At 36.6% G+C, this 15,924-nt stretch overlaps 1 protein-coding gene across 1 annotated transcript in view; it reads left to right on the top strand.

Annotated features, from left to right (window-relative positions):
* wwc1 (WW and C2 domain containing 1) overlaps positions 1 to 14,664 on the top strand; it is a 59,552-nt gene extending 44,888 nt beyond the window's left edge. Inside the window, exons 15-22 of the mRNA XM_042499794.2 lie at positions 643 to 780; positions 1,538 to 1,587; positions 2,725 to 2,911; positions 3,389 to 3,559; positions 3,718 to 3,810; positions 6,171 to 6,401; positions 6,565 to 6,683; positions 8,033 to 14,664. Of these exons, the coding sequence (XP_042355728.2) occupies positions 643 to 780; positions 1,538 to 1,587; positions 2,725 to 2,911; positions 3,389 to 3,559; positions 3,718 to 3,810; positions 6,171 to 6,401; positions 6,565 to 6,683; positions 8,033 to 8,099 (1,056 nt within the window). The 3' untranslated portion in view covers positions 8,100 to 14,664. The remainder of the gene's footprint in view (positions 1 to 642; positions 781 to 1,537; positions 1,588 to 2,724; positions 2,912 to 3,388; positions 3,560 to 3,717; positions 3,811 to 6,170; positions 6,402 to 6,564; positions 6,684 to 8,032) is intronic.
* Positions 14,665 to 15,924: the final 1,260 nt, after the last annotated feature.

Below are 15,924 nucleotides of genomic sequence, written 5' to 3' on the forward strand. Positions count from 1 at the left end.
GTCTTTTATCTTATATTGTCCCCACTGTGTAAATATATGGAGTCCATTTACAAAGATATTTTGTAAAGCAACACTATTTAAACTCTCAATAGTATCGTAGTATTGTCAGTCATCTGGAACGTTGTAAGCACTTAGGGAAATCATTTAAAAGATAGAAGGAAAGTTATTATAGGATGGCATCTCATTCAAAATTTAAAATGACACTGATTTAAAGAAAAGGGAAAAAGAAAAGGACAAAGTAAAGAAAGTAGCACAATTCAAATACAATTAAACTTAAAAATTAAACTTTAAAAAATCTACTTGAAAAGAACGAAACAAATATACAAAGGATAGAGAAGCTTTCAAAATACTTTACATAAATGTAATTATTTATGTCCTCAATGTTCTTAAAACATTTTGTGCTTTGAGTTTTGACGAAATGTGCTTTGTTTGAATATATATCAAGTCTGCGATGTGTGTGTTGCACTGTATCATAATGCAACAATGATTATACACACATGAATTTAACAGTATCATGGCAGATGACTAATTGGATGGTTTTATTGCAAGCACTCAAAGAAAAAAATGTTTAGAGTGGAATTTTTATACACAGTGAGCTCCAGATGTTTCTGTTTTCCATCTTACCTCTCTCCTCCCCTGCAGGCGGGAGCCCAGATCAGCCTGGCTGATGTCAGCTGCTCAGAGGAGAGATGCACCAAGTGGTACAACCTGCTGAGTCGTGCCTACATGCCCGAGATCAATAACAAGGACAAAGAGAGCAGAGCGGCCGGCTCAGACAGGGTACGGATGGGGGAGACACTGTCACCCAGTGGACTGTTTGTTCACACATCAGCTGATGCTTTGACTTACAGAATGACATCCAGAAGTGAAAATTTGTTGAATACAGCTCAGAAATGATCTGAAAATAGTTTTTAAAAAGGATGTAGTAAGCCTTCTTCTGCATATTATTAGTGAATCCAGTTTCCCCTTTTATTAACCCTTTGAAACCTGAGCAAATTGGCTTGACTCCGTTCAAAAACGGGAAGAAGGCAATGAGCAATGAAAGAGGAAACAACCCAAAAATTAACAAGAAAAGAAAAGAAAATTACAACAAAAAGACAAGGAAATGAGTAGGAAAAAAGTGCTGAAAAAATTATTATAATTTTGTAAAATATTTTTAAACGTATAATTATGACAATTATGAATATAGTTTTTCTCAAGCTTTTATCTTTTTTTACCCTAGAAACGAAAAAATATTTTCTAAATCTACTAATTTCTCTCATTCTGTAAAACATTTCTTAAGTTGCTCATCACCTTTTTCCATGTTTTTGAAAGAAATTGCACCAATTTGCTTGGGGTTCAAAGGTTTAAATACTTGTGATAGGCATGTGTGAAAGGCATCTGAAAGTACCACAAGAAACATTTACAAATCAAATTTATATTTCTCAGTCTTTTGTAGGCTTTGTTGTTGTTTACCCGTTTGTTCGATAACAACACTTTAAAATTAGGAATTAAAGTTGCTGAGGTTTGTTCCTGACTTGTGTGTTCTGTGTTTCAGACTCGTGTTTCCAGCAGTGACAGAGTCAGAGCTCCTGAGGACAATGAGTGGTGAGTGTTTTTATCATCTACTTTTGTTTTATTTATTTCCTCCCTCACTGATACATTGCACCACCAGCTGTCCTCTCTTTATTTCTCTTTTTTTCATCTCACTCTGCCAATATTTAACTTTTTAACGAATGATTTCTTGATCTTCACCATGCATCAGTGTCTGTTAGGACGCCATCACACATCATTTTAATCCTTTAAGTGAGTTGAGTCTAACTGCATTATAAAGTACCCTCTGCACATTTTTTTTTAAAACTTTTAAGTACATATTTTAGAGGGTGTAAATAATTTTGTTGGTAAACCTCATGTTTTTACACTGAGATGATCTCCCGCTTCACTCAGCAGAACTTAAGTAGTCAGTTACCACGTGAGTGTTTGTAAAGGGACAAACACACACACAGAGACAGAATGTCACCTGGCAGGTTCAGACTGTAAACAAAGCTGCTTGAATTTTTGGATACACCTCCCCCTTTCTTTTGAATGACACCTCCTCATGTCCTCGTCCTGACGACGATCAGCATGTGTCCTGAGGTCACGCTGCCCTCAACACACACCCACACACACATAAAACACCTGTCGTGTTTCACAGGAAGGAAGGAATTAGACCACCTGGTATTTCTTTTCAATCACTCTTTCACTCTCACCACTTCTCTCTTTCTCTTCTATCACTTGCTCTAGTTTTGTCCACTTTTATAGAAACTAAACAGACAGATTTGTAGTTTTTATATCATTTCAAGGTTCCTGCAGATCCTTAAAAAGCCTTAGAAAGGCAATTCATTAATCTAAAAAATACAGTCTTAGTTGGTATCAAAATGTCTAAAATCAATATTTCAGTCTTAAAAAGACACAAAAAGTAGGATTTTAGCTGTAGAAACCTTGTATTTATTGTAATTCTTTACAACCTACGTTTGGCTTTGAATGTTTGACTTTTACCAGACTGTTTGGTATTTTGTGGGCAAATTCACAAAAGGATTGTACGGATTCTGATGCTCAACCTGCACAAGCAAGTCAAAAAGAAACAGTGCAATTTCTCAAAGTGGTGCTCCTGCATTATTTGCACATTTTTAAATTAGGCAATATTAGTGTATCCTATCCTCCCCTCTCTCATCTTCTTAATGCGTCTCTGTGGGTTATTGTCAGGCACGGCAACTCTCTGGACATGTTTGATGATGAAGAAGGAAATGGCGTGGAGGGGGTGGGGCCTCTGGAGGAAGAGGATGAATTTTATCCTGATAGCACCCAATGGGAAGCAGAGGAGGAGGAGGGGGAGGAAGAAGAGGAGAAGGTGGCCAAACCTCCTCCGAAAGCTGCGGCCATCACAGAGAAGGTAACTTTTGTGGTTTTCCACTAGTTGTTTATCACGCCTGAACGAAAAACACCAACTAGGAAAGCTATGCAGCAACAATAGCAGCGGTTTTATCTGAAAAAAATTAGGTGTGACTTTTAGTCCTGTTGAATAAAAAAAGCAATTTTTGCCTACATTTTACAGTCACATGAAGAAAGATCTATCATATAAGGAGCAGAGAGGCACATTTCAACTCCCACTGGGCCAAAAAATTAGCTACAATGCGATTCTTCATCTGAGCTTGTTTCTGAAGTTGGTCTTCAACTGAGTTAGAGAGAGCATTTCATGTCTGAATTAAGTTTTGGAAATCCTAAAACCGCTGTTGATTTTTGATGTTTTTTCTTCTGTCTACTGAAAGGTTGATGGAATTTCTTGCAGACATTAAACAAGTTTCCAAACTAAACTTTAATAAAATATTTAAGCTCTGTTCTCTGTTATTGATTTGTGTTCTTTATTCAGGTGAACAAGGAGACAAGCATGGACAACTTGTTGCCGTCCCACCACTGCTCGGTGGTTCGACCCAAGGAACGCCGCCCAGATGTCCGCCAGCAGAACCCCTTCATGAGGGGGAACACCATCATCCGCTCCAAGACCTTCTCCCCCGGGCCTCAGAGCCAGTACATCTGCAGGGTAAAAAAAAACTCAGCAGCGGAAATAGCAACAATAATAATACATACAATAAAACATCAGCACATCAGACAGAGAGAAACAGACTTTTAACTCCTAAACATTTACAAATGTGTTCATGAATTAAATTTTTCACTCTCTGCTGTTTTTGTCTTTACTAGATTAACCGCAGTGACAGCGACAGCTCCACCCTCTCCAAGAAGTCTCCGTTTGTCAGGAACGCTTCGGAGAGACGCAGCATGCGCATGAAGAAGGTAGAAACAACTTCGTCACTCCTGTCCCCTGATCTTTCTCTCTGGAAAAAAACACAATATAAAATCAGCTAATGCATCAGCCTAACCAATATTCTTGCCTTTCGAGACGGTCACTGGGTCATATTAGGCGTTGATAGTGTCATAAATTCTTGCCATTCCATGACAGACTTCATGTTTATTGATACTACACCCCCATCAGTCGTAGCATAATGCACGGATACTCAGCTTGCTTTGGTTGGGGGCCACTTTTGAAAAAATGTCAGGAGGCCAGGGGCCAGTCGCAGCAGCCCCATACATGTTTCTCAGTTTTAGGACATTTCTAGCATTGTAGGACAAATCTAGGATTTTAGGACATTTTTCTGACTTTAGGACATTCATCAGATTTTAGGACATTTATCTGATTTTAGGATCCCCTGCAGGCTGTTAGTTAAGTATCACTGGCTTAATGTCTTTAATGACCTGGGACACACTGTTGATTTATTTTTTCTTTGGTTGTTGTGGGGCATCCCAGTTGCAGCATTGGTTGTTTTTTTTATTGTGACACACCACATGAAATTGGGAATTTGTGCACCTAAAATAGATCCTTATCCTATGTTTAAACTTATCAGTAGCTGCAGTCAGGGGTTTCCTTTTTTATGAACATTTTTATGGTCACCAATTCTCAATAATGTGTCTACCGGCTTTTTAATTCTTTTAAATTTATATTTAAATTTCAATAGAAATTATTCTTACTGGTCCACTGTAATGGTATAATAATGCCTTTGTATAGCATTCTTATTTTTATTTTTCAAAAAACTGAGACAGTAAGTATGAATACGTTGAATACCTGTCTGTTATTATTATATGTGAACACTTGCATTTGTATCTTTAAATATGATTTTTTTCAAATGCATCTTTTACGTACACATACACTTTATTTGCTTTTATGTTTTCTGTGATTTTTTTTATTTTGATACTCTATATCAGCTGTATGTTTTTTATATGAAATGACATAAACTGGAATTTGACGCTTTAACTTAAATTACCAAATTTGTGGCTGTTTGGAGTCTAAGATGAAAAGGAGTCTTATACTGAAGCCCAGTAGTTCAGGACCTCAGCAGTTTTCTCCCAGAGTGCTTCGCTCCAGCAGCCCGACTGTGTTACACTGTCAGTGATTTGACTTCTCTCCCTCGTTTATCTGCTGTATCTCTGCTCTCATTCTTGACAGTTTAACAGTGAAGTCAAACCTGCAGGTGTATCGACCACATTAACTATCGTCTCCTCCAAGAGACGGAGAGCCTATTTGCATTTCTCATGTCTTAAAACTGCCCGACGACTTCCAGTGAAGTAACTCTCAATATTTAATAACCGTTTGAATGTTTAATGCAGCTCTGACATTTGCCTGCTTCTATTAATTTAGAGTCAGGCAGCGAAATCTCTGCGTCCCTCTCGGGGCTCAACAGCAGAGAGAAATCCACTAACACACTGTTGACAGTAATTGCAAATAATTCAAGGTGTTACTGTAAACTCAGTGGAATTTGTAGATCTTTTCAGACATTAAATACATTGCTGGCTTTAGGTAACAGATTTTGTGCTTTCAATTACACCTCTAAAATATTACAGGACTGTTATGGATAGAGTGCTCACTGGATTTTGCATATTAACACTGTTGGTCAATAGTGGTGAGTTTGAAAGCAATAATATAAGGGAGGTGGAGTGTTTTTTTTCTCTTAGAGGCTGCATCGGCGATGCTTTATTTTGCTGTTGCAGCCTTTATTAACCTCTGAAACCTGAAGCAACATCAGTTTTTTTGCTGCTTTCAGGCGCCTTTCAAAAGTATTTTAACCTTTGAACTCTGAGAAAATTGGTTCTGTTTTGTTTAAAAACATGGCAGTGAGCAACTCAGGAATAAATGTTTCACAAATAGCAAGAAATTAGTAGATGTAGATAATTATTCTTAAAAACCTAGAGAAATTTGTATGAATTACATATTTAAAATTATGTTACAGAATTATAATTTTTAAGCACCTTTCCCTCTGTAATTTCATTGTTTTGTTTTGTTATGTTATTTACTTATTTTTTAAATTGAAACTAATTTTCTGGCACTTTTTACTATTTTTTAAACATTTTTGGATCATTTCTTCATCATTGTATTTTGCATTATTTCTTCTTTCCATGATCACTGACTTCTTTCCATGTTTTGAAAGAAAACAAGCCAATTTGCTCAGGTTTCAAAGAGTTAATGACAGAAGTGACGTTGGAGTCTAAAATTTCATTGACCAAATGATAAATCGAGAAAACATTTACGCTAATGACAGTCACTGCCCTAGTCTGTTTGTGTCTGCAGCTCTTAACTGTGTCCCTCCTCGTCATTCCCTCAGCCTCCTGTGCAGGTCAAAGGACTTGACGGTCTCCTTCGGACATCCTTGGACCTGGAGTTGGACCTGCAGGTGTCTCGGACTCGGCAGGCCCGACTGGCGCAGGAGCTTCGGGTGCTGCGGGAGCTGAAGACGCAGCTGGAGAAGGCGAGGCAGCAGGGCCAGAGAGAGCTGCCGGCCTGGGTCCAAGAAGACGAACGCTTCCGCCTTCTCCTCAAGCAGGCAGAGAAACAGGTAAGTGACCATCCTCGAGTTAGCTCAGGTCTGTTTACCAGTCCATCCAGGTGTGCTGAATCATACTTAGCATAAGCTTTAGTCCTCCAGAGGGACACTTTTCTTTTAAACGATGTAGAGCAGAGTCGAGTATCCGTGATCTCCTGCTGTGCTCTTGGTTTAGACTCATGAGGAGCAGCTACAGGAGAAACGGGTGGAGAAGATGATGAGGGCAGCAGCCAAGGACGTCCACAAGATCAGGGGCCAGAGCCGTAAAGAGGTCCCCGAGGTCCAGACCTTCAGGTGGGAGAAACAACAGACCAGTCCATTTCAGTCAGAGCTAGGCAGAGTTCTGAGACATGAGACTCAGATGTATGTTTCTAGATGTTTCTCTGGATGTTGACTTTGTTTAGTTTCATTCAGCACACAGAATCTATTAGAAAGTGCTCAATTAACAATAGACCGCTTAGAAAAACACTTCACAGAGGCTTTATTTCAGAAAGGAAGACACAGAGAAAGGAATTTGATTAAGACTGTGAGATTGTGTTCTGTTCCAGTAATGCACGCTGGCTGGGACACATAATAAACACAGAAATTATTGGAATTATTTATCATTTAGCACCAAAATGTAGATATATCTCTCATGATGCAGGAGCACATATGCTTCCAGATAGTTTAACTCTGAAGTTGTTCTACTTTTTGGCAATTCAGCCTCATTCCAGGTGGTGTCTGTTTGACATTTGACTGATGGCACATGTTGTGAAAAAGCTCAGTGTGTTTTGTTTATTGCAATATTCTTTTGTCATTTTAAAGACAATGTATCATGACATAATGAAGATGATTGCAAAAATGGATCCCACACTTTTGGCCTATTGTAGATGCTGATATATACAGCTTTTATTTTTTTACACCTAATTCACATAAGAAAACTTCTTAAATGTGGGCTATGTGTAGGTTACATACATGTGTAATATTTTCATTACAAAAATGTCAATTTCAGACCTTTGCTGATATATTTCACTTGAAACCCTTTTGCCTGCTGATATTGATGTGCAGGTACTGTTGTGCATCCCCACATTGTGATTGTGTTCTCCATAGCAAGTGGAGAAAAAACAGCTTTAATATAAACCAGACTACTTCCGAGCTCGGAAGTAATATAAAAAATGTACATAGAAAGTCAAATTAGTTTTATTTATATAGCCCAAAATGACAAATCCCGTAAAATAAAAAACAGATATTTTTAAACCTTTGATTGGGATAAGGAGACATGTCACAAAAAGAGGCAGAAAAACGAGGAGCAGGGTCCCTCCTCCAGGACAGACAGACATGCAAGACATGTCCATATATGCAGAAAAATATAATTAAATTGTAATTGTAATTTATTCTTAATAAAGCTTTGAAACTTCAAACTACTAAGTGTAGCCCCAGTAATACAATATAAAGAAACAGAATGACAAACTTAATAAAGAACAGATTTACAGTATTTAGAATATACATTTTATCCAACAACTTAAACCATAAAAAGTCATGAAGTTTGGCATTAGGACTTTGTAAGAGAAACTTTGAAACTAAATTCGACCTTGCGCTACAAGTGAAGATCTCATTGTTTCCAGCTCTGACTGCTTCCTGTGTTTTTATATATTGTATTTCAGAGAGAAGATGGCATTCTTCACACGAGCAAAGACCAGCATCCCCGACCTGCCGGCTGACGACGTGTAGAGAAGCATTTCAAAGTATTCCCCCTCCTCCCCCTGAGTCTTAGCCTGCTGTTTCCATACAAATGAAGCAAACCTTTGGCGGTGTTATGAAGAATTTAAAAATAATAATAACAATATGTTTAGTAGAGAAAACACTCAAAACCGTGAAGAAACACATTTTTAAAGAGCGCAGCATTTCTAATGTGGATAGTCTTTGTTTGTAAATTAGTGATAGCACTGCTTCTTTTTTTTCCACTCTGTTCATGGCAAAGTGTTTCTGTTACTAACCTGCTGTTTATAGGCTCTTAGGTGTTAAAAATCATTCCAGCACAAAGTCACACAGCTGCACATGTGCATACAAAGAGTTTTGTGCTAAAAGAACACATTTGGACAAACAAATATATATATATAAATATATATATATATATATATATAAATGTGTATTGATAGCACAAAAAAATATCAAACTACGGTACTAAGGCAAAATAAGCAACTTAAGCTGATATAAACATCTAAATGTAAGAGATATTTAATATTGATCTTCAAGTGAAGTTTTTTTTTAGAGCATTTTAAAAACTTTATACGCCGACAAACATAAGCACACCTGAAGCTTGTCTCGTGTACAATATTACAGCACAGATACATAAGCATCATCAGCATCTTTTACAAAAACAGGACACAACAACACGAGAGGAAAACTGGAGCACGTCTTATGTTTTACTAAATGAACTGGATCTGACGATTCAAGAGGGGAGATTCTTCTCATTTTAGGTTAAACGTTTAAAAAAAAATGCCATGATTGTCTCTCACTAGTCACACACACTCAGCAAAGTGTAGAAACAGCACTAACTCTCACTAACACTCAGGTAGTTGATCGGATAGTCTGCACTTTAAAAAAAAAAAAAAAAATTGAGGTAAAAGTTTAAAAAAAAAAAAAAAGAAACTTTATGTAGGTTTTTGGAAAAGAAAAAAATGTAAAAAAAAATCTAAATCCAAAAACCTTTGCCTCAAATGCGCTGGAATGATTGTTGATTGTTGAAGCACACAAAGATTGTCGAAACACACACACAGGAAGTGAAGATCAAATGTATTTTTGATGACTGTGAACTAAAAGGAGTTTTAATGTCAGACTTCCCTTCCCTCTGTTGCCTCTCTGTAACTGGATGTCTCGGATACATATCTGTTCAGCAGCTGTATAATGTTGAGTCATGTTAGCATGGTGATCCAGCAAACCTCAACTTCATTTATCAAGTCCTTCAATCTGCACTAATCTATATTTACAAATTAACAATGGGAAAAATGACTAAATTGTAAAAGACGTTTTTCCACAGATAGCGCTCCATAAGTATCAACAGCTTGTAGGGCTGCCCCCAAGAGGCAAACAAAAAGGAATTACAGCAGGTTTCAGTCCTCACTTCTGCTCCATGCCAAAATTACTTACGTTTTTTACTATCCTTAAACAAATTGCAGGAGGAAATGTTGTCACAGAGATAAAATTATTTGTCTTTTGCAATCAGTCAAAGGGCCAATGTGCTATTTTTGATTGGAGAACTTGCGCAATAAACGTGAACATAACGTTTTTTTAAGGATTTCTCAAATTTTCGGACTGTTGGAGGACTGTGGAGTTGGAGAGATGCATAATTAAGATTTCCGGTTTTGTATTCTGCTGGTGTATTACTATGTGTATCCTGTTTTCAAATTGCCGAAATAACTAAAAAGTCAAAAGTCTAACCAGTCATTACATATATTACGTGTTCATAACTCTTCATAGCACTTGCAGATATTAGAGGTTCTACATAGTGCTGGTGTCCAGTGGGTGCAGATAGAATAAAGAAACACTCGAAAATAAGTGGATTTAGTGAATCATTTTAAAAGGAAGTAGTAATTTGTTTGGGAAAATGTTGCTCCTTCAGGAAATCAAAAAATCTCCAAAAGCCCTCCCAAGCAACATAAACAAATAAAAACTTGAGGAATCAAACACATATTTCCATAAAAATATTTAAAAATGATCATTAACAAATTTGGACATCCCATCAATTAATTACTTCTAATTATGCTTTTAAATGTGAGCACTTGCACAGTAACCTGGCATGAAAGTCAGAGAGAAAAGTGTTTTTATATTTTTCTCGGAGTGCAGACGGCAGGAAAGAAACCCTACGTTATCTGTATGTGCAGGGTGCCGCTTAATTCTGCACCTCTGACATGACAGTGTAGAAGTCAGTTAACCCTTTGTGCTCCTGGGATGTGATTTCTATTCAGCTCAGTGAAGGCTTACTGACGTCTGACTCTGTTTCCAAGGCAACCTGACTTATAAATCTGCAGCAGACCTCCACTCTGGCACATCTCTTGTTTACTGACTCTTTGTGTTTGTACCTGGATGTTGAGCAGCTCTTGTTGAAGTTGTCCTTGGTGCTTGTTTCAACATTTCACCTGTGTTAAAGCAAAACTCTTCAGGTGATATACCTCATGTTTAGACGTTGCAATCTTTTCAATGCTTTTGATGAAAACTGGACTTGCGACATTATGTTAGGATGTTTTAAGCATACTTAGTATTGATATTTAACCCTGATTTTGGTGTCGTGGGGGTGGGGGCATTTCTCTCAAGTTGCCATTTTATACTGGCTGTCATCAATAATAGAGAGAGAAATCCCTCAAGATACACAGCAGCCATGGTAAAGACCTGCAGGAAATAGACCCAAATGCATTGTGGCAACAAGACAGGTTAAGTTTTCAACAAGAACTGGAAAAGCTTTCTCATTACTCTTACTACCTCATTTTTATGACCAATTTCTTAGTATGTTTCTTCCACAAAGTGTAGTGATTACAGTACAAGGAAGCATTTAACTGCAGAGGGGTCTATGTGCGCAGTTTACAAATAGTCAACAAATCAGCAACAAAATAACTAACTTAAGCTTAAGTCGGCACTATTTTGTGGCTGGAATCGTGAAAATAAACAAAAACTGGAAATTTTAATAAATAGATAAAACGAAACAAAAAAACAATGCAACATGTTGTTCAAGGGTACTCTGGGAATTGTCCTAAATGAGTAACTCAAGTAGAAATAAATAGATAGAGAGAACAAAGAAAACCACTCCACAACTGGTAAATTGCACCCACTGGACACCAGAGCTGGGAATCATCAAAGACTGCACGATATAAAACTATTATGATAATTAAGTCATGATACAATATTATTACAGTTTTAAATGTGTTGTGATATGCTGAGTATTTTGATAACATATATTGCATTTAATTACCTTTTCTCAGCTGCAAATTATGCCCCCAAAGGAGAATTTGTCAAAATGTGTTTTATCTCAGGATAAAGTTTTCAGTTTGCTCCTCTCACTTCAGTCATTATTGTTGCAGAAAATTGTATCTAGTGGACTGTAAGAGCTATTGATTGAAAAGCTATTTTGATTTATCAAAAGTTTCATTTGTATTTGTAAAAATTGATACAAAGTTTTGTTATAATCTGGCCAGTAGTTTTTGAGTAATCCTGCTAATAGACAAACAGATGAACAAACATAATTGGTGACGGAAATAAGGTAAATTAGCAAATAAGAGAGACAACCTTGCAGAGCGACAAATCAGAACATGAAGAAGAAATGAAGCGTAACAAAATTAGGTGCAGTTTTTTGGGGATAAAGGTGTCAAAATTTTATTTTTCTTCCAACAATTTCTCTTTGGGTGAACATAACTGAGAAGTTTACAGTCTTATTGTGGACCCTCACCTGTAATGTTTTGTCAGTTTCATTGGGTCATGTGTCGCAGAAAGTCACAACCAGCTCCATAAACTCCACGTTGCTTTATTGGAGAAAAATAATCTCAGACTGTTTCAGAAACACAAACCGTTCGCCTCTGTGACGTCTGCTCTGTCATCGGCATTGGTTCTTGTCTTGCTGGGTCACTACGCTAAACGTGTTTTGGGTACGTTAGGTGCTTTGGATAAATGTGTCCACCATATGACACAAACCCTTCATATAATCATGTTTCCATTCCCGGTGTAAACAAGAATGTAGTTGACAAAAACCTCTCTGCTGCTGTCATTCCAGATGTTTCTCCATTTTACTGTTTGTAGATAAACAGCAGCTCATACAAATGCTTGAACTGTATCTCAGATCCAATGGAGAGTTGACCTCCAACCTTTTTTTTTTTTTTTTTTTTCCTGTTCATGTGTTGCCTTCGGTGTGTGTATGTGAAAGACCAACAGAGGAAATTGATTTTGGCCTATTGTCCTTGCTAGCTGTATCCACTTCCTTTCCTTTTTTTCTTTTTTTTATCCACCCTCCAATATTTCAGTGATCTCCAAAAAGTCCCAAAAATGAAAATCAGCCTTGTTTTCTGATAAATACTGTAAATGTTTTTAAGAAAGATAGTCACAGCACATACAGGTAGACGTAGGAATATTTTTGCACAAGTGTTTATAAGGATAATAAATATTACACAAATAATAATAATCGAACACTACAGCTCTTCACCCCTCGTGTAGAAAAAAACAACAAAAGCTGAAACTTGATGGGAACTGCATCAAACGCTGTGAGGACGTTCACACTGCAGGAACCTAATGTTTGACTCTGTCAGTCTGAACAGTCACATTTCTGACCTGAACAAGAGATCAATGCCAAAGATTTAACACCTGATGCAGAAACAGGAATGGAAATAGTGGTCCATTAAGTAATACTTAAACTGTTCACACAGCCACGAGTTTCTGAGTGCTGTAGATTTCGTTATTTGCACATGTTTGCAATGGTTTACATGGTCGCCTGTGCAGATGTCCATGTGCCTACATGTGTTGACTGTCTGCACCTACGCGCTCTCTGACTGTACATTTGTGGATCATGCTGAAAATCTATAGTACAAACAGAACTCATAACATCTTTCCCAATTTATTGTCAATTGAGCAGCTCCAAGCTTTATACTTAATGACAAAAAGAATATGAATATTAGCACTCTAGCTATTATATTTGGTTGTTGTTGTTCAGGTTTACTAATGTTTTTGGACTGTCTTCGACCATAGGAATAACATGTATGAATTTTAAAAAGTGGGTGCAATTCCTCTTTAAGTTGGTATACATAACCTTAATCGGCTCTTTTGTCAGATAAATATAGTGGATTAAAAGCAAATACAAATTTCGGCTACTAGGGTTAGTGACTGCAAAGAAGATGCATTCGTACTCTTTGGTAACTGTGAGTAGCTTAAGAGCTCTTTGATTAGAACTGTTTCGTCTGAGCTCTGTCTGCTTTTACGGGCACGTAGGTCCGTTTTTTCCTCTGTAGCAACATGTTAGATAACTGTGCATCCCGAGGGTGCAATCAAAAGTAATGCAAAAGGATTTTTGTAGCTATTGATGATGCCCTATTTAGCATTATGAACAGCTCAGACTCTTGACTGATCCCTGAACTCACACGGAACTTAACTTTAATTTCCCTCCAGTTCCACGTTTTTCCTTGTGTCTTGGTATGTTTGTATTTTATTTTATTTTGTCGAAACTTTTTCAACTTTTCACAGTCAGGCAGGTCTTTTTTTCCTATTCCCCTATACGTCTCACTTTCTCACCACTAAACCACTCCGTCGCCAAACAAACCGGAGCAAACTTCTGATCCGACTGTTCAGACTGAGGTCACATTTTCCATAATTGTCATGTTTATTTTTTTTTTTTGTTTATGTTGGTCTAAATTTAAAGAAAAAGATAAACATATCTTTGAGTCATATTCAGATCTTCCTGCAGTGTGAACGCAGCGCTGAACTCTGACGGGGCCGAGGGTTTTACTGTAGCAGGAACACTGTGAAATTAATGAAAGCCTTTGGAGTTATGTGAGAGAGTGTGCCTTTCGGAGCCCAACATGTAAACTTTTTTCTGTCTGTCATAAAAAAAAAAAATAAAAAAAAAATCTTTAATATCCAAACATGGCTGCCATCGTCTGATCTGAAAGAAGCTGGAAACGTTTGCGTTAATTTTCCTAATGTGAACAGTTTGTTTTGTTTTTCCTCCACTGTAGAGCGAGTACTTTTAAAGAATAGGACTCCGTGTAGTCTGAGGAACAGTACTGTCTGTTTTGTCCTGATAGACAGAATGTTGTTTAACCTCTAAATCAGAAAGACTCGTTTATATATAACAACATCTGGATGAAGGAATGTAGGTTTTTGCTACAAGAAATCACAATCATTCAGAGAAAAAACAAATGCTGTTAGTCACAAATAATTTTTTTTCATCATGTAGGTTGTGATATAAATCTTGTTTGTTCTTGAAGTTCAGTGCATTTTTTCTTCATTTGATTATTGTTTTTTTTTCTTTTTCTAATGAATCTGTTTGTATTACGACTGGTGATGAACCTGGTAATGTGTATGGAGGCGGCTATGAGAAACATACAGCATGTATTTATTGCACTTTGTGATTTGGGTGTGCTTTTCCTGTTTTTTTTTTTGTTTGTTTTTTTTCTTTTTATCGCGAGAGTCCCGAAAAGCTGTGAATTTTATTCTCAGACACTGTACTATCGACCAGAGTTGTAAATATTTCACCAGCACAAAAAAACCAAACAATATGTTTTGTAGTTTCACAACAAATAAAAAAAGTTCTTCTCTTCTATTTGGATGTGTTTTGAAAATTAATTTTTCTGCCTCTAAGGGTCTCTTATTACCTTCAAGTGTAGTGCACATTTTCTTTTTCAGGATAACCAGGGCAAATATATACATATATATATATATATATATATATATATATATATATATATATATATATATATATATATATATATATATATATATATATATATATATATATATATATATATATATATATATATATATATAATAATTAGTAGTAGTAGTAGTAGTAGTACTACTACTACTAATAATAATAATAATAATAATTAGTAGTAGTAGTAGTAGTAGTTTTTTTATAAATAGTTGCTGTTGAAATCTGAATGGATTATATATACGTAGGATCCAGCTATACCTGGACAAAATTAATTTTATTGGAGACTGTGCTAGGCTTGGGTGTCTTTTCACTTTTCTGACTTTTCCCCTGAGTATACACTATATGGTGGTATTAGTGTAAAAAAAAAAAGTAATCAAAGCAAAAACATTGTTAAACGTTTTTTTTAATATGCAATTAACCTATTTAGACTTAGTCTTGCTGGGTTATGGTCCACTGAAGATTGAGTAGATCGGAAATAAGCACCCTTTTTTGCTGAAGGACCCAATTTTAATTGTTACTGTGGTGTATCCCAACACATCGGTAGGCTGAATAGATTATGTCTTAATAAAATCTTGTGGCTGATAAACAAATTTTGTAATTGGAGGGCGTCATCTTAAGATAAATTTGTACATGGCAATACTCCCAAACAGAACAGAGGCTTTATTTTTCTTTTTGTACTAGCTGTGATGTTTTCCCCACCACTCACATTCACTCTCTCTCAGTTCAGCTGCCTGTTCCACGAGTAAAGACTGGCCTCTAGTGGTCTAAGCTGTGCACTACAATACATCTCCATCACCATCTGAATGAAGAGCCACTGTAACATTGATGGTGTTAAAAATCTTTGTGATTTTTAAATACCCCGGTATACTTTAATACTGCCCCAGCCAGGAGTATATGAATATACTGGCATTGTAGCTACTGTTTTGGTGGGGAAATATCTTTTTTACCTGTTTATACCTGTCTTTACATTTATTTCATCCTTTCCATTAAATAGTTATTATGTGTGATTTATATGTGAGCTTTACTGCAAGGACACAATGCTGTCTCTGTATTAGGGCTTAATTTTCTTTATCATAAAAGTAGCCAATATTTGATAGTGAAACATATGGAGCTCTTATTAGTGGTTTCTGATTCAATGTTGACTCTAGC

This window comes from Plectropomus leopardus, chromosome 15 (genome assembly GCF_026936395.1).
Source record: "Plectropomus leopardus strain MGB_pleo_1.0 chromosome 15, ASM2693639v1, whole genome shotgun sequence".
NCBI classification, from domain to species: domain Eukaryota; kingdom Metazoa; phylum Chordata; class Actinopteri; order Perciformes; family Serranidae; genus Plectropomus; species Plectropomus leopardus.